Genomic DNA, 21415 nt, shown 5'->3' on the forward strand with positions numbered 1-21415 from the left:
TAAAGGAATTAATGTTTGTAAAGCATGTAGAATAGTGCCAGATACACAGTAATTGACATGTAAGTATTAGTCACTATTTCCTCTCTGAGTTCAGACGAACCTTCAGAAGGATAAATTATTTATCTAATTCTTAAGATTTAGATCAAATTGAAGAATAAATATAAAAGTGCTTCTTAAAATGTCAAATTCTATATTAATGTAAAAAGAGATGGTGGTGATGACAAGGTTAATGTCATATTGGACTAGTATTTGTGAAGGTAAGCATGTTGTGAAAATACCTTTCTAGGGAGATCAAGGGGAAGAGTTTGAATTTCAAGTAAACCAATTAATGTTTTTTCCTTTGTTCTCAGTGGGATAGCTGGATAAATGAACATGTTATCTACCTTCTAAGTTCAGAAAATGGTGTTTCAATAAAGCTAGTATTTAAAAATCACAACATTTAGAAATGCAATTATTTTACTCAATAAATACTAGAAATGGTCCACATACTTTATACAAGACATAGAAATGTCAAATAATTCAATTCTCTTTATAAACTCCTCTTAAAGGAACAGAGTTGGAAAAATTAACAAAGACTAGGCAAACACAGTGCCTGATCTCCTCATCAAGCACGATCTTAGTCAATTAACTTTCTGCCTATAAGAAAGAAAATTTAGGTCCTGTCATTTCTAAATACAAGCACAGCTACAAGAAGATCATTTGAGAAGACATACTTGATTTTTAAAAATTCATTAAATGCAGCAGCTTTTATTTGCCCTTTGAAATAAAGTATGCTTTTAGGAGAATAGGAGCACTGTATTTCAGTACACTGATTTAAGGTACACAGTGCACAATTGCTCAAAATATAATTTCTTACTCACATTAATTTCATTTAAACCAAAGGAAAACATGTACTTGTGTTTAAGTAGAATGACCCTCTGCTCTAGCCTCAAAGCCCATTCTCCTTCCACTCTTTTAATAAGAGAAGAATAATAAAAATACATATTGAACAAAGCTATTGTGTAAGCTAAGCACTATGTATGAATTATCTCAAGTAATCCTCAAAAATATCTTAGAAGCAGCTATTGTGATCATTAGGGTTTAGCCTAGTCTTTGAAATTGGAAAAATACAAGATTCAAATTTTGATTTCCTAATTAGTAACTGTGACCATGGCCCTTTCAAATTTTATGAGGAAAATCCATAACATTTCATGAGGAATTTTATTTCCCCGTCTGGAGAAATGGAGAGAATAATACCAGCTTAAAAGGTTAATAAAATTAATACCATGTGAACGTCTAGCACAGAATAGAAATTAATTATTATTATTTTTTTGGACATTATTTTTTAAAAATTAGAAAGGATATAGGAATTGGGTAAGAGTATAAATGAAAGAAGGGTGGATTGTTATTGGACTGTAACTGAAGTTGTAGAAATGGATACATATAGGTTCATTATACTATTATTCAAGCTCATCTATTTTTGTATGTATTTCAAATTTTACAAAATAAAATGTTAAAAATTTGATATCTTTCAAAATCTTGATTTCATATTCTATCTTGGTAATGACAGGTCATTTAAAGGCTAATGAAGATGGACTAGAACTGGGTGTATATATAAGATTGAAATCTTCCAGGAGAAGCATAACCAACCTTGAAGATAAATGTATTTGCAAACAAAATAGGCAGAGTTTTATAGCCTTTAGTGTGGCAAATGAGAACACTGGCTGCAAAACCCTGAAAATGGGGCATATATCTAATTTTTTACAAATATGTTTGAAGAGAGAAAGGAAAAAGAGAATTTGTCCTGATATTTAATGAGCATCAGGGGTTGTTAAGTGATTCAGTACAGATGGCCTTTTCCTTTATCTCATTGATCAGATGCCATTTTTAATGAGGATGTTTCATTTCACACCACTAGCTCTAGATATCTGGCTTTGTCAGTAACGTCTGTATATATAAACTTTTACTAATGCAGAGGGCCCTAGATTTCAAAGTCATAATATGTGTGTCTGGCCTTTTGGACCTTGGCCGACTGTAAGTGGGTTTTCTTCTTCTCATTACATTCTCCAGTTGAGTGTAAAGTCCTAGGCTGCATATGCTACTGCAGCTTCCATGCTGGGGAACAGTGCACTCTTGTGGGGCAACATTAAAACCTGCATGACTAATACCCTCTGCAGCATTGAGCAGTTGGCCAAGCAGAACCATACAACTGAAAGAGAGTGATCGATATATACATCTGGATTTATTTTAGTTGAACTAACATAGATGTACAGTGAATGTGTATATTCTTAAATCTTAGATTGTAAAAAGAGAGGTACATGTACTACTTTCCTTTATGAATTGCCTGTGTCATACTTTCCTATTACCTGCACGTGTGAGTTTGAAGAGGCAACAACATTAAGAAAATTAGAGAACATTTAGTAAACTATCATTTTATTTAGATAATATATGAATTACTCAGATTATCCTGCTTGAATAGTAAATACTACTTGAGTTCTAAATAATGCTTTGGCACATAGAAAAAGAAACAGAGAAAATTACATGCACATTTGTGAAAAAGCATCTGTCATTTACATAGCACTTGCAGAAAGTGTAATCTGATGTGGTACGCATAATTCAAAGAGTTCATTTTTCAGTCTTTCACTCTATTTTCCACATTGACATAACTAGTTTGTGTTTGTTTTTAGAATAATATTGAAGAATGGGATGATTGTGTAAAATTATTGTACAGTATTGTTTATTTCTACTTTTGAGTAGTAGTTTTATTTAAATGAATACTGCAAATGCTAAGAATATCCACATGCTTATGTATAATTGTATAAAATACTTTTTCATATTTATAATTTTTTAAAATACACAATTTTATTAATAATCACTGCATAGGTATATGTTAATGAATTTATGATTGAGAAAATTAATAATTAGAACAAAAATATGTCTATATGAAAAAAAGTTTTAGCACAAATAATTTAAGACTATATAAAGTTACAGACAAGTATGGAGCACTTCATGTCATTTAAATTATTCCCTCAAAATACTTGTGATGGAATTCATATAAAACATGTCATTTAAAATTTTATGGTGTTGTCTATTTTTTTAATTCTTAAGATTCTAAAATTACTTTTTTCTACAATTTAAAATTTTCACTTTGTGGGCTAATTTAAAGACATACTTTCATCCTGTTATCCCCATTTAGCCAAATAGACTTTGTGACACATGATCAGCATAGCCATGGGAAGATTGAGCTGCTACGGCTGCTGCCTCTGAAATTCAATAAATAAAAAGCTGGCTATGGTCTGTGAGTCCATAAGTCTGGCACCTTTGAAATCATTACATTCCATTAAATACTCCTTTATTTATTTACTGCCTGCCTTTCATCATGAAATCAGAAAATGTCCCTTTTTATAGCAATATACCTAGACCTGAGAACCTGAGCCAGCCATCTCAGGCAGCATATTTATTCAGAGTTGTAATTAACATACTAGGTCGGCAGTGGCATTATAATGGCGGTTACCTGCTCCAACAACTTTATCAATGGATATGTTGGTGGCATCCAATTCCTTAGCAAACTCATGAACTGCTTGGGTAGGGTCTTCATATGTGTGTGGATCAACATAAGTCCTAAGACCTGGAAGTTTTACTGTTTAAGGAAAGGAAGAAAGACATTATTGTAGCTAGATTTACAAAAGCTGTACTAAACAAATTTTATGATAACTTACTGGTTAAAAAAAAAATTTCCATGACATTAAACTGCATCAACCTTCAGTTTATTCACAGAAATTGGCAGACAAAGAGGTTGGATTCTAAGAGTTGAATGATTAAAGAAAAGAAGTTCTCCATAATGAGCCAAAGAGGTACCACAATGAACTTTCTCTGCAAAAACACTAGAAGGAAAATGAATATTTGAGGAGGGGAATCTTTTTTTTCTCTTTTTTTTAAATGATTTTTATTTTTTTCACCATATTACCCAGAAATCCCACTCCTTGGAATATATCTGGACAAAACTTTCCTTGAGAAAGATACATGCACCCATACTTTCATTGCAGCACTATTCACAATAGCGGAGACATTGAAACAACCTAAATGTACATCGACAGATGAATGGATTAAGAAGATGTGGTATACACACACAATGGAATACTACTCAGCCACAAAAAAAGAACAAAATAATGCCATTTGCAGCAACATGGATAGAACTAGAGACTCTCATACTAAGTGAAATAAATCAGAAAGAGAAAGACAAATACCATATGATATCACATATTTGGAATCTAATATACGGCACAAATGAACCTTTCCACAGAAAAGAAATGCATGGACTTGGAGAACAGACTTGTGGTTGCCAAGGGGGAGGGGGAGGGAGTGGGATGGACTGGGAGTCTGGGGTTAATAGATGCAAACTATTGCATTGAAGTGGATAAGCAAAGAGGGGAATCTTGAGAGAAAAATGGTTCAGAATTGGGTAGGCACAGTAATTACTATCAGTAGCAGCAGAGAGTGAATGCTGTCACACTATGACACATTTATGATTCTACAAACAGTGCAGTAACCAAATATCTATTATAGTACATCCTCTGACAATAAATGAAAGTTTGTGAAATACTTTCATAAGGTGGGATAGCTGCTGTAATTATAGGTAAATTAATTAGAATATAAAAGGACATGTCTTTTTCTGACACTGCTTTTCTGAAAGTGCTTTTTATTGACAGTCACAATAAAAACTCCTCACTGCAATTACAGACCTACCTTAAGCTATGAGTGTATGTATATATAATATAGGCGTTGTATGTATGTACTAATCTAGTACCAATTAACTGAAATCTTATTTGGTCACTTTTCAACATAGTTAAAGGCAATATAAGTATTCTCTGTAAGTTTAATAATGCTCCTAAGGAGCTACATTCCAAACATAAGTCGCATTCATAGCTTATTATATATATATAAACTTTCTTAACAGTGTACTTATTTAATTATTTTGAAGATGAAATTTTTTTCATGCTGTTCTGTAATTAAAATAGCACAGATAAAATTATAGGAAAATCATTTTGAATTTGATTTAACATTAATGACATACCTATCATTTAGAAACACCTGGAATGTTCAAGAAACTTTCTCTGAAAGAAAACTAAAATTTTAAAGAGGGAACCTCAAATCTATTTAAATTACATAAACATGCTCTAACATTAAGGGACATTGTAATTTAACCCCCACAATATAATATTATTGATTTCTATTTTATTTTGGGGTTTTTTGTTTGTTTGTTTTGCTTTTTAGGGCCGCAACTGCGGCATATGGAAGTTCCTAGGCTAGGAGTTGAATCTGAGCTGTAGCTGCTGGCCTACACCACAGCCACAGCAGCGCCAGATCCGAGCCATGTCTGCAACTTACACCACAGCTCACCCCAACGCCGGATCCTTAACCCATTGAGCAAGGTCAGGGATCAAACCCGTGTCCTCATGGATGCTGGTCAGATTTTTTCCCACTGAACCATGATGGGAACTTCTGATTTCGATTTTAATTTTGGTAACATTGGCAAAAAAAATATTGGTAAAATTATTTTAGCAAGGGACATGGATGCTTAATGGCGATGCATTTTTTCATTTTTCACATTATATTATTGAAGGGTTTTTTGAATCCTAAACAAAACAAATAAAATCAGATATTGTCTTTTCTGATAACACTTTTTAATAGAAGAATCTTATTGGCAAAAATTGCAGCTTAACAGTCTGGGATTACCAAAGATTTCTCTGAGCCAGTTTTGTAGTTTTAAGAAACAGGTATAGAGACTATCGCAACAGCAATTTTTCTGGAGAACCTTCAGCCCAATGGACCTTTGGGCAATGAGTCCAAGTTTCAGAGTTTGGGATAAGATGTGCAGGACAACTTCATGAATGCCATGTTATATCACGTAATAATTTATGTTCCTGTGAAGTTTCCATAAAGTTTTTGAGTAAAGAATAGGCATAAGAATAAATGGATTATAAAGAAATTGTGGCTGGGGAGATGGGAGGTAAAGACTCTATTTTCCTCAGTTACTTCTTCAAATGATTTTGAGACAGAATAGGAATGGGTGGTGAGGCAAAAAATGGGGCATTTAGCAGAGGACAGGTAATGCTTCTTCTACCTCTGCCTTGTGTTGACCCAGACACTGCAAAAAAGCCACCATTCTCCATCCAGAGGCAGAGCCATCCAGAGGCAGAGTGTAGGTAATCAGAGATGATCCCATATTAGGGAGTCAACATCCATAGAAATGGGGAGATTTTTGCCCTTCCTTGGACAAACTGAGTGGAATAGCTTTTGAAATGAAAATTCCTTTAGTTCTATTTTGAATAGTGAAGCACAAAGAATTTGCTAGGCATCAGAGAAAGAAGACTCTGGAAAACTTGCAGTTCAAGTTATGTAGTGCCTGTTATGCAGTTCATGCCTAGTAAGTGATAGTGATGATTGTTGCCATTATTAGTATTTTCATGTTAAGAATGTTTATTCACAAATATAAATGTCATTGAGGTTTCCCAGAGATAGCATTTGGGCTGAGAAATGCCCATTTCTTTGAAGCTCACACAACAGTTTGCTTGCTTCTGCTGTCATTATAAACATTACTGCTTCCTATAAAAACAGTCACTCTTTAGTACAGTGGTCTACCAGAATTTATTTTTACACTAAAACTATTTCTACAATATCAATACTGAAACACTTTACCCTTAAAACAAGCAAAGAGATTAAAGAAAGCTATCATACTTTTCTTGCTTTGGGGTAAGGAAAACAGTAAAAGTAACTAACTAGAGACTTACTAAAAGATGTTAAGAAGTTAAGTCTCAGAATGTTTTTGTTTGGTCATTTTGGTTACAGTTTAACAAAGACATATCAAATGGAGGCTAGAATATGTGATCATCCGGTTTTGATTTTCCCCTAGTCATAGTAAGGTCAAGAAATAGTAATGTAAGAAAGTCTAGTACTCCTTTTCAAGAAAAAAAAAACTTAAAAAATGAGATGAAAATAATTTTGTTTTCTGATAAACAATTACAAATGTTTTACCTTGCTGAACTTAAGGAAATCAATTTGAGAGAGACTTACTAGCAAAACAGGAGTATTGGATTAAGAGATACAAATTACAATATATAAAATAGATAAGCAACAAGGATATATTATTGTATAGCACAGAGAAATATAGCCATTACCTTGTAATAACTTTTAAGGGTGTATAATCTATAAAAATCCTGAATCACATTGTTATATATCTAAAACTAATATAATAATGCAAAAGATCAACTATACTTAAATTTTAAAAAAGAAATTTTCAAAGGAGATTATAAAACAAATTGTTAGGAAGAATTTCTAACCATTTTAAATAAGTACTGGCTTTAAATAGCCTTGAAAGTCTGCTTTAGAGTTAACCTTCCATACCTGTCAGCCCTAGAGAGTATATGTATTACTAAATAACTTAAAAATTAAATAGTCATTCCTAAATAAAATCAATCAAATTCATTGTGATTGATTAAAATCAAGCAAATTGCTTTTCTATCCACATGACATTTAGGGAAACAGTGCAAATATAAACACACACACACATCTCCTAGAAAAATGGCCTGTTCACTGTGGGAGCTTTGGCTGCTGAATTTTAACTGCCATCCCCAGAGGTCCCAGGAATCAGGTGATTCAGGATGCAAGGCACATAATCCCTTCACACCAATAATTAAGGGCAACACACAGAGTAACTGGGCTGTGTCAAGAAAACCAGATAATAAACACATGCACACGTGTTAAGCTGCACTACTTTACAGCTCGTTCTGTGCAAACACAGTAATTTACATTGCCATTTTACCAGCATGAGTTGCCCTAAGGATAGCAAAAAAGTAAAAAGGCCCAGCCAAAAGGGCAAGGGGACAGGATCTTAGGAGGTGAAACACATTTCTTTCCTTTTGAAGCAATATTATAGGATTTGTAACAAGGCTGGAGGGAATAGTTCATAGGTAGAGCTTTTCAAAGTAATACCAAATAAATGGTCTGAAATAAACCAGCTGCAGCATTAAGACGCAGAAAGTTTATGACATGCATATAAGTTACTTTATGCCCTTGCAGCTAGGATAAAACACATTTCTTTGTTGTTTGGCTATCATAAGGATATTGTGCATTTGAAGAAAATTAAAATTTCAACAAATTCCACCATAAAATCCTACAGCTAAAGTAGATTGGAGTGATGGAGAAACATGCTTGCAATTGGCAAAAAGAAAATTTATCAATGCTGCAAGTCCATGAGATTTATAATTCCCATATTAAGAACCAAATCAATATGGTCTCACTCCAAAGACAAAATTTACATCCAGTGTCCAACTCAGATTAAGAGTGATTTAATCCACAGGAATGTAACCGCTCTAATTTATGCATCCTGATTGTGACTCAGTATTATGTGGGGTCATGAAGAAAAAGCTAGATAAACATCCTGTAATTTGTTCATGCACCCTTTTAAGACTTTTGAGTTGGGAACCTAACTAATCTGGAATGAGCTAATTATATCAGGAAAGTGATACTTTTTGTGAATTATTCTATAATGACTTCAAGGAGATGGAAAAAACAACAGTGCTCTTTGGAAACTCTGCCACTCTGTCCATCCTACTTCAATTTACATGTTGGAAGACATTTTTTTTTCCAATCCATTTATGCATGGTAGCAACATGTATTCCAGTTTTTACTTGAGTTTAACTAAAGCTGTAACTTTTAGATGCAAAGCCGATGACTGATATCAAGTATCATGTTGCACTGAAAGTATTTTTAGAAGGCAAAAGTGAATGCCAAAGAACTTAATGCTTACAAGACTACATTAGTTACATCGAGATTATTTGAGGGCATATAAGCATGAGTATAGTCTCTGTACTAATTTCCATGAGAACATGCTATTCCTTTAAGGCCACTGATTAGTAACTGCCACAAGAAACTCGGCCATAGTTTGGAAAAGCAAAACACCTGGAATGATTTGTTTCACCAGAAAAAAAAAAAAAAAAAAGTCTTTTTATTAGATATAAACACTTTGTTTCTTAAACTAGTATTTCTTTTAGAGAATATTAAAAAGAGACTAAATTGGTTGGTATTAAAATAAGGGCGGGGGTGCTGGCTTTCCTACCAGTTGGATATCATGTAACTCCAAAATAAACAGTTTATTCTAAAGTCTCTCTCCTGGTTGGTTGACAAAATGGAGTAAAGCATTTCAATAAACAGAGGTTGTTTATATTTATTTGGCAGTTAGGAAAGGAAACAGGCTCCTATTTAGATTTTAGCAAAGGACTAGTAATAAGGAAATTGAAGATACGCTTTGCCTTTCAGCCACGCAGAGTTGACTATAGCATGAACCCCCCATCATGTGCATTATTTGAATATAAACCACCAGTTACCCTTCACATTAGCTTAAGTATGCTGAAATGTGACCATGTCCAAATGACTTACTGCAGAGCCATGGATTCCTTTCTCCATTTTAAATAAATTTAACTTGCTCTATTTTCCCATAAAACTACTTTTGAATTCTCCTTGTCAGAGGGAAGCTATCCAGTTATAAATCAACAACTGCTAAAACTAAAATGGGAAAAAATACCAAAAAATAGTTCAGAAACTTACAATGTCCATTCCCAAAGTGCAGTCTTTTTTCATCTGCACCATGTTTTGACTTGTTATAGCCACAGAACCTAGAGGTGAATCAAAGGAAGAGAATGGAGAAAGTAAATATACTTGAAACAATGTTCAGAATGTGCAAAGCACAAAAAGTAAGGCATTTGCCACAAACAATTAAATGCTTTAGTGAAAGTTTAATGACTTCATATTTTCTAAATCCTCTATAGAAAGCCTCTTTCTCTGGGGACCCTGGAAAGCTACCTAATGAGGAGATATGGAGAGCTGCTTCCCACTGTGTAGACCCCTTCAGTTCAGTTTTTATAATGGCCCTAGGAAGTGTTTATAGCATTTTTTTAAAACAACTGCTGTTAGAATGAATGAAGGGTAAAGTTTCCATTGTTAGTGATTAGTGCTGTGCAATGTTACCAGTGTTCAGGGTGAGAAAAGTGTCAGGGAAATCTGGGGTGTATTTGAAGAGTGAAGGGATAATTGGAAAAAGAAAGTTAAAAACTAGGAGTGAGGTTAAAAGAGAGAAGAGAAGTAGTGTGTGTTGGAGAGTGGGGTGGGAATTTAACATAAAAAAAAAAAAAAAAAAAAAGGAAACTCAGAACTGAAGATAGAGAATCAAAAGAAAAGGAAACCAAAAGAAAGATCTGGATTACAAGTGGAGACATTCTTATTTGTTAAAATACTTTGTTGGCCACCCTCTTCAGATTTTAGTGGCAACTGAGGGGAACAAGCAAAGCAATAATGAAAGTAAGTCGTAAAACAGACTGAGGACTCACCTCCCAATCAAAACGTAGGTGACGACTGTGAGGAGAATAATGGCCACTGCTGCTGAAATGGCGATCATTACCACTTGGCTATTCTCCCCGGAGATAGAGAAAGCTGTGAGATTGAAGAGAAAAAAATAAGAAAAGACCAGGCTAACACATCATAACTAATATCTTGGTGGAAAAGTTGATAAATTAAGTCATATTTATTCTGCTTTTACCTGAAATGGGGTTTACTGTCTGATTGAATATAGAGAGAATTCTTCAATTAGTGTTAAAAAAAATAGATATTTTGTCTAATTTTACTTGAAATTTCTGATTAATAAGATTAAATGCTCTGTTTTCATTGGCATCAATCAACACTAGTTGGGTTCCCACAGTGTGAAATATGCTGGACTGGTTTTCTCTATACTCATTGCTAGACACTCAGCAGATAAAACAGAAATTATCAGAGAAATATAGGGAATAGGTAAGCTTTCCCAGAATGAAATTATAAAAGCCTTTTCATGAAGCTTGTTTAGTCTCCAATGTCTATATTTATTTTAAAGGTTGTATAACACCTGTCCTATGGACCTCATCACATTTCACCAACAAATTGTTCCTGGCCCTGTATTTCCTCCTTTGATAAATGGCCCATCACTCATTCACTCACTAACACAAGGTATTGGCAAAAATAGCCCAGGAGCCAAATCTGGCCTGCCATCAGTTTTTGTGTAGCCCATAAGCTTAGAACAATTTACATATTTTAATGGTTGTAAAAAAAAATCAAAAGAAGATTTTGTGAAATGGGAAAAGTATGAAATTCAAATTTTGGTGTCTATAACAAATTGCATTGGAACACAGCCACATTCATTTGTGTATTGTCTACAGCTACTTTTATGCTAGAATAGCCAAGTTGGGCGGGAGCAACAGAGACTGAAATGTACACAAAGGCTAAAATATTTCTTTTCTTTTCTTTAAGTTCCCAGTTCCCAGGCTAGGGGTCAAATCAGAGCTATAGCTGCCAGTCTACACCACAGCCACAGCAATGCTTGATCTTTAACCCACTATGCAAGGCCAGGGATAGAACCTGCATCCTCATGGATACTAGTCGAGCTCATTTCCACTGAGCCACAACTGGAAGTCCCTAAAATATTTATTTTCTAGCCCCTTATAGAAAATGTTTAATGATCTTTAATTTAAACTAATAATGCTTCTTTAAAGTTAATGCTCATACAAATCACTTAGGGATCTCTTGGAAAAAGCGGTTTCTGATTTAGTCAGTCTGGAGTGGGAACTGGGACTGCACATATCTTATGAGCTCCCAGTGATGCTGATGCTGCTGATTTCAGACCACAACATTTTGAGCAGCAAAGATGTAGACCATAAATATAAAGTCATCTTGTCCTCTCTCTCTCCTTATCATTCTTTATGCAATTAATCATCATGTTCTTTTAAATATTTTACTTTCTGTCTTCATTTCTCTTCTGAATTACAATTAGAAATTCCCAATTGATCTCTTTTTGCAGGCTTTTTCCATCTTTTACCTAGCCACCAGAGTTTTCCTTCTAAATCATGGATTTGATTATGTCTTTCTCATGCATAAAAGTTTTTCAGGGGTCGCCATCACTTTTGGGATAAAATGCATGTAAAGCCACTTAGGATCTGTTCTCTGCCTAACCCTCCAGCCTCATCTGCTAACAAAATCCATCAGCATTCTAACTTCTACACTTTCTAAAATATACACAGTTCCTGGAACATTCCCTTTCATACACTCATACTTTAACAATTATTGATCCAGTAAATGCTGATTAAACAAATGAGTGAGTGATGTATCAAAAGAAGTGCTTAGAAGAGAGAGTTTAGTTATACTGTCACCTCTCCAGAAGCCAATATTACATCTTGAACCTGCTGAAAATGTACGTTTGGAAGCTTTTCCCTAAAACAATGCAGTTCAGGGGATAAATGATGCAAACAGAGAAACATGGCAGATAGCTGTTGAAGTTTCCTAAGCATCTGAAAAAAAGAACTCAGAGTGTGACAGGATGGTATAGTCATAATATAAACTGTCGCAAGCACTTTATTCTTTACTACCAGAAAACTATTGTTTATACCACTATGGCAGTCATGGGAGTGCCTGCTAGGATCCCTCTACTGCCAAGCCTGCAGTGGGCAGACAGCCTCCAGCTGCTGCACCTACACGGGCCACTGCAGCTATGCTCTCCTCAATGACCAAACACTGCAAGAGGACTGGCGCCAAGTCATTTCTGCCTGATGCAGGACTCCTATAAGGGAAATCTTCAGTGGGGGCCCCCTCAGAGTTGCATTACTTTCTGAGGCTCCACTCCTCACCTCTCTTCCTTCTCTCCATCTTCATCGATGGCTGACCTACATCTCAGACTGAGGCTCAGCTTGGACATTTCTGCTCCTCCCCTTTTATCTTTTATCTGTATCCCTTCCACCCTGAAGTTCTTGTAATTCCACCTTATTATCTGCTTCCCAGAAGATCTGGACTGATACACCCCTATCCATTGGCTGTAGATCTATGAATTGTTTTTAAAATAACTTACACTTGTAATTCAGTTCCATATACATATAATAATCACTTTATCTCATGTTTTTCTTTTTGTATACTGTAATAACTTATAGAGAAGAGCAAGTTCTAGGAATTCCCATCGTGGCTAAGCAGAAACAAATCTGACTAGTATCCATGAGGAGGCAAGTTCCATTCCTGGCCCCTATCTTAAGGATCCGGCCTTCCTCAGTGGGTTGATTTGGAGTTGCCCTGAGTTGTGGCATAGGTTGCAGACTTGGCTCTGATCTGGCGTTGCTGTGGCTGTGGCTAGGCCGGTGGCTGCAGCTCCAATTGGACTCCTAGCCTGGGAATCTTCATATGCTGTGGGTATGGCCCTAAAAAAAAAAAGTGGCAAGTTCTGGACAGTTTAGAAAATAAAAGTCAGTGAAATTGGAGGAGAAACACAATAGAGAAAAGAATTCTCTATTTTTTTCTTTACTTTTTTGTCAAAGACAGGATTAAGCTAGACTTCTCTGAAGTTTCCTCTAGCTCTAAATATCTATGAATCCCAAACACTACCTACAAGCACATAATCAAATCAGATCATTTTTGTTACTGAAAACGGCAAACATCTGAATGAATAATATTGGTTAAATGTGTATTACAGAGTTGTCTAATAGTTTTGTCTCATACTGTCAAAGATTGATATCTATTACATGACTTAGAAATTCATTTTGAATATGTTTTATTCAAAAGCAAACTGCTCCCCATTTCCAGTCTCTTCCCATTTTTATCCATCCTATACATTCCATCCCCTCTCTCTCCTTAAAACATGCTGGTGAGGAGCTCATTCTTCTGAGCCAGATTGCCTGGCTTTCTACCTATGTGCTTTGTGACATAATATATTGTTGTGAGAATTAAAGGAGTTAATACAAGCAGAACACTTAGAACAGTGTTACACATACAATAAGTGTTTATTAAATATATTAAATGCTATATATTTTTATTATTTCATTTTCCTGGTGAAGAACTGACAAACCTACTCCATATGCAACAAAATTAGTTGTGAATGTCTAATTTTGGTATACAAAGTTCTCTATGTAATGATTTCATTAAACTTTGTCAGGCTTTCTTAATGACCCCCAATAATAGGGTCCAAGAGATTAAAGTTGCTGCATACTCATTCACTGAGAACAATGAAAAGGAGATATGAAGCATTTAGAAGTGCTGATTGAATTGTCCCTAGGCTAGTCTTCTTGAATAGTAACATCCAATAGAATCCTCTAATTTCAAAACTCAGGTTTGTCACATATTTTTGCTCTTGAAATTTCTTGGATGTTCAAATTATATACTATTTATTTAAACACAGCGTTCACACACATACACAAGCACACACACGGATGCCTATTATATTACTATTACTTCCAGGTAATTTTTATTTTATTTTATTTTATTTTGTTTTATTTTATTTAAGTCTTTTTGCCTTTTCTAGGGCCGCTCCCACAGCATATGGAGGTTCCCAGGCTAGGGGTCTAATCAGAGCTGTAGCCGCTGGCCTACGCCAGAGCCACAGCAATGCGGAATCCGAGCTGAGTGTGCGACCTACACCACAGCGCACGGAAATGCCAGATCCTTAATCTACTGAGCAAGGTCAGGGATTGAATCCACAACCTCATGGTTCCTAGTCGGATTTGTTAACCACTGCGCCACGACGGGAAGTCTCCAGGTAATATTTTAAACATTATTAAAAACAACAATTAATTTAGTCAACATAACAACCCTATTGAGGTATTCACAATAATCCTCACCAATCACCAGTAGGGAAACTGAGGCATTGAAAATTGAAGTGGCTTGTCAAGGTCATTCTATACATGTCAGTTTACTCCAGGATCCTTTCTCTTAACTCCTACCTTGTGCCAGCTTTTCTTAGACACAAAGCTCACACTCTGGATTCAGTTTCTGCCTACTAAGGGTTTCCAGACAGCTGGACTGTCTGTTTTCCCAAACATGACCCACTGTTTCATACCATCTAGACTTCTTGCTTTGGTGGATGTTGCCTTTGTTCTAGGAAAAGTTTTTTAACTCTCACACACTTTATGCTTTCTGTGGGACTTAGCATGATATATATATTTTTAATGTGCAATAGCAGCACTGGATCAGTAGTCCAAATCTAGAGGTTCTAGACTCACTAAAAGTTTGAAAAAGTTCAATCTATAATCATTTCTAATCAAGGAGCTTTCTTTGCACCAGTTAAAATTTACAAAAAGATTTAGAACAACAAATGTTATTGCAATTATATATGTGTGTGTGTGTGTGTGTGTGCATGTGTATATATATTGCTTTTTAGGGCCACACCAGTAGCATTTGGAAATTCCCAGGCTAGGGGTCAAATTGGAGCTAAACGGCTGGCCTATATCATAGCCACAGCAGCGCAGGATCCGAGCCGTGTCTGGGACCTATACCACAGCTCATAGCAACATGGGATACTTAACCCCACTGAGCAAGGCCAGGAATCAAAGCCGCATCCTCATGGATACTAGTCAGATTCATCACTGCTGAGCCACAATGGGAACTCCTGCGATTATATTTTGTTACTGTGTCATTTAAAACTTTAAACTTGTTTCAAATCTTGTTCATATTGACTTTCAGGGCATTTTACAGCATTTTTTTCTCTAATGTCCTCAAAGAGTGATTTCTCAATAATTATTCCATGACAGGAGGATTAGGAGAGATCTTGAAACACAGTCTCCTATCTGATACTTGGATCCCCCTTGATGTCAAAGGGGAATTTGTTCCAGGACCACTCCTGCCACAGATACCAAAATCCAAGGATGCTCAAGTATATAAAATGCTATAGTATTTTTATGTAACCTAAATATATCCTGCCATATACTCTAAAACATCTCTATATTATTATAAGTAATCCCTAGATCACTTATAATAACTAACACAGCTTAATGCTATGTAAATAGTTGTTGGCCCACCACAAATTAAAGTGATTTTTGGAGCTTTCTGGAATTTTTTGTATATTTTTGATCCAAGGTTGGTTGGATTTGTGCACGTGGAACCCAGATATCCAGAGGGTCAAGTCTGTAGGCCTGTGTTTTTGAGGATGGCAGATCTCCTTTGAGTAGAATTGTCATGTTTCAGCTGTGAGCTGATCATTTCTATCACAAGATTCTCAATACCTTGTAGAAGGTAGAGCTTGTTACTGTAAGCAGCATTTCTAATTGTCTGACAGAAAGTGTGCCATAAAATAGTTACTCTACCATATTAAATTGAACAGTATTCATAATTTTTTGTTAATCCAGAATATTTGTATGAGGTATGAAATTTTGGCATAAAATATTACCATGTCAATAAAAGTGAGATTTTATATAATGAATACAAGATTTAGAAAATAGGAAATATAGATGCCATGGAGAAATGGCAAATTGGAACCATCCAAAGAAATTACTGAGTTTCCTTTCAGTGGAGTGTGGGGTATTTGAATCAAGTTTTAGAAAATTCTTAATATCCAAGTGATATAAGATTAAATGTGTTAGGGATTAAAATAATGTTAAGTTCCTCATGGATCAGCAAGTTTGTTTTATGTAGTTCATTGAATCACGCAGTGAACCTGGAATAACTGGAATAACGTGTACTAGAAATTAAAGTGTGACCAATTAAATAATATTCCTCAAAGAGATTTGTGATGAATAGAAGACCAGAAGCATTCAGGCATTAGAATATACTTGATTTGTAAAAGAGAAACAAAAACAAAAATACAGATGTACACAAACCGAATGCTATGCAAAATTGTTAAATGTCCCCTAAGCAATATATTTTCAATGTATCAATCACATTCAGCTAAAACTTAGAGTGAGAATGAATTATTAGACACCTTTGTAACAGCCCTCCCCCATACACTATATTGAAAAAAATACTTACAGTCTGGGCTAGTTTCGAACTCAAATTTGCGGCTGTTGGTCCCATATCCAGCTGCAGTCCGGGCTCGGATTTGGAATACATATGTAGTATCAGGCTTGAGGCTACTGATTGTAACATTCGTGCCTCTTGCCCTGAGAATAGTATAACTTGTTTCTTGTTCCTGCTTTGAGGTAAGAAAAATTATGTTAAAATCAAATCTTCCTAATGCTGTCAAAATAAATTCTCTTCAATGCCAAGGCTGAATGACTAATTCCAAGGATAAACTGACAGAGAAGAGAATACTCCCTTGAATTAAACTTAACAGGAATGTCCTACTGATTCTCAGAAAATATTTCTATTAATGGTCATATGGTAAAATTAAAAAGGTTCAGTTTTCAGGTATAAGTCTACATTAATAACTTTCTTAGCATCAACTATATTTGCACTCTATTTAATCTAAATCATTGCAGTTTAGTAGAGATCTAGATCTTCAGATAAAAGTCTAGAAATATTTCCCAAAAGGATTCACACTGTACATTAGGGGATTCACAGTGCACATTAATTGTAAAGGCTTTTTGTGTCAAGCCTTGTTTACAAAAATTGGCTTTACACAAAACTGTGTTTTTCCTCTAACATACATTAATATTTGCTGAGCCCTTTATAGGTAACCTAATTTCAAGTAATGGTGGAACGTCCTTTCACCAGGGGTGGGACATGCAGTGGGTAATATAGAACAATGCATATCTTCAAAACTAAATTGAAAATTACAAAAAAAAGTTGTGCATTATAGATACTTTTTAGTTAAAGATGCTGGTTATATATCAGATAGCATTTGAGTTAGCATATTAAATAATAAAGAGGGCCAAATATAGTCATTTGATAGAAATCATTATGTAATGTGTTAAAAAAATTTATTAAGCATATACCCAGACCTTGGCTCTGTTCCTCATCATGAATGAACTAAACAGTCAAGAAGCTGGACCTTGCAGAGCTTAAATTCTAGTGAAGCATTCAAAGTATTTCCAAGCATCATATATACATATATATGTATGTATGTGTATATAAATACACACACATGAAAATCATTTTTAAATGTATGAATAATGCTATAAATACATATTTTATATGAAGCATACTAAATATAATATTATACATAGGTATGTGTCAAGTTTAAAATTCTTAGAGAATAGTAGATTCAGCCACTTTTTTCCTGAACTATTTAACATTGTTTTCAAATAAGGATGTGGGGAGAATTATTATTGTTATTTTTTGTCTTTTCTGGGTCACACCAGCAGCATATGTAGGTTCTCAGGCTAGGTGTCGAATTGGAGCTGTAGCTTCTGGCCTACACCACATCCACAGCCACAGCAAAATGGGATCCAAGCCATGTCTGTGACCTACACCACAGCTCACTGAACACCGGATCCTTAACCCACTGAGTGAGGCCAGGGATCAAACCTACATCCTCATGGATACTTGTCATATTAATTTCTGCTGAGCCACAATGGGAACTCCCAAGTGGGGAGAATTTAAAATAAGAGAAAATGTTTTGTGTTTGTAAAAGATACGAATGTAGATTAGTAGTATTTTCGAGACAGCTCTGTAGATCTAAAATCTGGGTGTTCTGTGCTGCTGCTATCCATTTTAATTACATCATTAATTGTCTTTTCATTCTGTTGTATCATCTATAAAACATGGATTCTTATATTTGCTCAGTCCATCTTGTCACACTTGTGAAAACAGATCATGATCAAACCAGTATTTGACAGTACAAAATGGATCACTGACAGCTAAAAGATAACATTTAAATACTATAACTTTGGCACAATGAGGTTTATAAAAGAACCTATTTGCCCACTTTCATCAGATTATCAGACAGCTCAAAATAATGTACACAAAAGTGATCTATAAATATAAACTATATAAACACACACTTTGTTTTTAATTCACCTTAAAATACTTTGTAAACTGCAGGAGCTATACGAATGTGGTGTGTTCTATTAGTAGCTATAAAACCACTCAGCTCTAATGATAAAGTTTGAATACATCTTGCTTTCAAACCTCACCATAATTTATAACCCGGGGGAAATAATTAGTACTTAGAGTGATGAAACATCATGGCCTAAATTCTACCTATAAATAATCATGTAAGTATTTTTCATAATTACATTACTGAACCACAATTTTATGATGTAAAGCAAACTTATCCACCCACTCCTATCTTCTAAAAGTCCTTGTACAAAGTCTGTTCTATAATACAATGGTTTTGTTATCAGTTCAATATTCCTATTTGTACTGAATGGAATTCAGGTGAGTGTGAAGGTCAGGAAATGATGCCTACAGCAATGAACTAAGGAATAGTTCATCAACAGATTAAGGAATCACTATACAATAGCTGGGAGAACATGGGTCTCAATGTGGAAGGACACCATAACTAGATGGCTTAAGTTTAATAGTTTCATCTCGCTATGGCATACTGCTACAGCATGGGAGATATCAACACAATGATTTCTAAACCCCCTCCACCTATAAATCAAAGGTATCACATGACTAGAGTTCCAAACAGAGCTCTTTCACTTCCTAGCAGTGTTGTTGGTTTTTCTGCAAGAGCACACTCATGAGAAGCTAATTTCTTTCGCTACACAACTCAATCCTTTAACATTATCTCCCCACCTTTTCGTAGTATTTGACCTCATAGTCCAATATGATCCCATTAGGGTGTTCAGGTTCTTGCCAGGATAAAGAAATGCTGTTTCTGGATGTCCGGTCTTTCTTAATTGTCATGACAGGTGATGGAGCTGTAAAGAGAGGATGGGAGGGGATGATGGGATGAGACAAATTAATTGGGTTGCAAAGGGCAGTAAAGAAAGGAACAAGCAAATGGAGTCTATCATTGTTCTAATCTTTGGCAGGAAAGCACAATTTCCATTTCAAAGGCTCTTGAGTATTAATCTGGCCCCATATCAAGCCTCAGCAGCTGGATTATAGCCCTGGTACCTACAGGCCTATGGAAAATGAGCTGAGATTTTCAGCTGCTGGTGGACTAGTGGCAAGTGAGCAGATGTTTTCAATCTGCTACTATAATGTAAGCAATGAAATATATTTGATATATTAAAAAAAGAACAAAACATCAGGACTACCTATTTGCTATAATGTTGCAAAGTTTTGAATGCCAGATTCTTCAGCTCATTGATAACATTTTCATATGCAATTCTGTACAAGGAATGGAATCCATTATGTTCAAGGAGTCCCACGATATCCATAGGTAATAATAATATTTAGTGTATTGTAAAATAGAGAGGATTTAGGACATAGTATACTAGATCTTGACATCTGACAAAAATCTTCCATGAATAAAACCATGTACCAGGAAACAGCAATCTCTGCTTTAACATTTTTATTTCTTTATATGTATATATTTCATTGAGGAAAAGAGTGTTCTTTTAATCACGACTTTCTGGACATATTTTCAGGTATCATATTGGATGGTGACTATATTTGTTATGTTTTGCTGGGCATTATCAAAAGTATAGAATATGAATCAAAAACCATCTGTCTGGATCAGATATCATAGGGTCGCCATCATTTCCAACAGAAGATTAAATGTGTTTTAAGTGATATCCTACTTTAAAATCCTTCCATTAAAAAGAAAAATGCATACTGTCTATCAATACACTTTTGGTTTCAAATCTCAATCTCAGTATGTTGGCCAACTGAAATATCTCACTGTGTGGTTCAGTGGCATTCTGCCCTAATGGGATGCAGCAAATAAGTTACAAACATGAAACAAACAAAAATCAATAATTCTTAGGCACATTAACTGTTGAATTGTTTTCATTGCTTAAAAGACTTATTTTTTATAGCTTTTTCTCAAATCAAGGACTATTTGAATCTGGTATATTTTTATTCCCTACAACAACTAACAATAGATGTTCCCTATATGTTTATTTGACGTTTCTGTGATTATCACTTGCTGACTTTTGCATCCAAACACTCATTTAAATTGTTCCTCTCTATAAATGACTTTCATTTTTATTATTCACTTTAAAATAGAGCTTTCCTCAGAGTTCCCTTTGTGGCTCGGTGGAAATGAATTCAACTAGTATCCATGAAGAGGCAGATTCAATCCCTGGCCTCTCTCAGTGGGTCAAGCATTGCCCTAAGCTGCGGTGTCGGCTGCAGACCTGGTTAAGATTCAGTATTGTTGTGGCTGTGGTGTAGACCAGCAATTGTAGCTGATTCAACCCCTGGCCTGGGAACTTCAATATGCCACAGTTGCAGCCCTTATAAAAGCAACCCCCCCAAAACTGAACTTTCATTAAGTTTGCCTTGTGACACTTTGGAATGTGTACTCCTAAGTGAGGGATCTACTGCAATATAATTTTCATCCTCCTAGTTCTATTATTTGTAAGATCTTCTTATGAACTTTAGTTATTAAAGCCTTATTACTTTAATGGCCTGAGTATAATTACTTAATATTTTGCCAAGGAAAAATGTAGATGTTGCTTGTCTGATGAAAAAGTAAATTTATTTGCACATTTACATTTTGCTCCCATTAACAATTAATATCCTTTATGTCTATGTGGGTGACCAATTCACTCTGCTGTACACCTAAAACTAATACAACATTGGAAGTCCACTATACTCCAATAAAATTTTA

The 21415-nt window shown here is 35.1% G+C and overlaps 1 protein-coding gene across 2 annotated transcripts in view; it reads right to left on the minus strand.

Moving 5' to 3' along the window:
• EPHA3 (EPH receptor A3) overlaps positions 1-21415 on the minus strand; it is a 350300-nt gene that overhangs the window by 57391 nt on the left and 271494 nt on the right. Inside the window, exons 6-10 of one of the 2 annotated variants that reach the window (XM_021068363.1) lie at positions 19429-19553; positions 16777-16936; positions 10365-10467; positions 9586-9653; positions 3494-3619 (exon numbers count right to left, since the gene is read on the minus strand). In XM_021068363.1, the coding sequence (XP_020924022.1) occupies positions 3494-3619; positions 9586-9653; positions 10365-10467; positions 16777-16936; positions 19429-19553 (582 nt within the window). Of the gene's footprint in view, positions 1-3493; positions 3620-9585; positions 9654-10364; positions 10468-16776; positions 16940-19428; positions 19554-21415 lie in introns of both variants that reach the window. The other variant, NM_001195335.1, reaches the window with a different exon arrangement.

This window comes from Sus scrofa, chromosome 13, assembly GCF_000003025.6.
Source record: "Sus scrofa isolate TJ Tabasco breed Duroc chromosome 13, Sscrofa11.1, whole genome shotgun sequence".
NCBI classification, from domain to species: Eukaryota; Metazoa; Chordata; class Mammalia; order Artiodactyla; family Suidae; genus Sus; species Sus scrofa.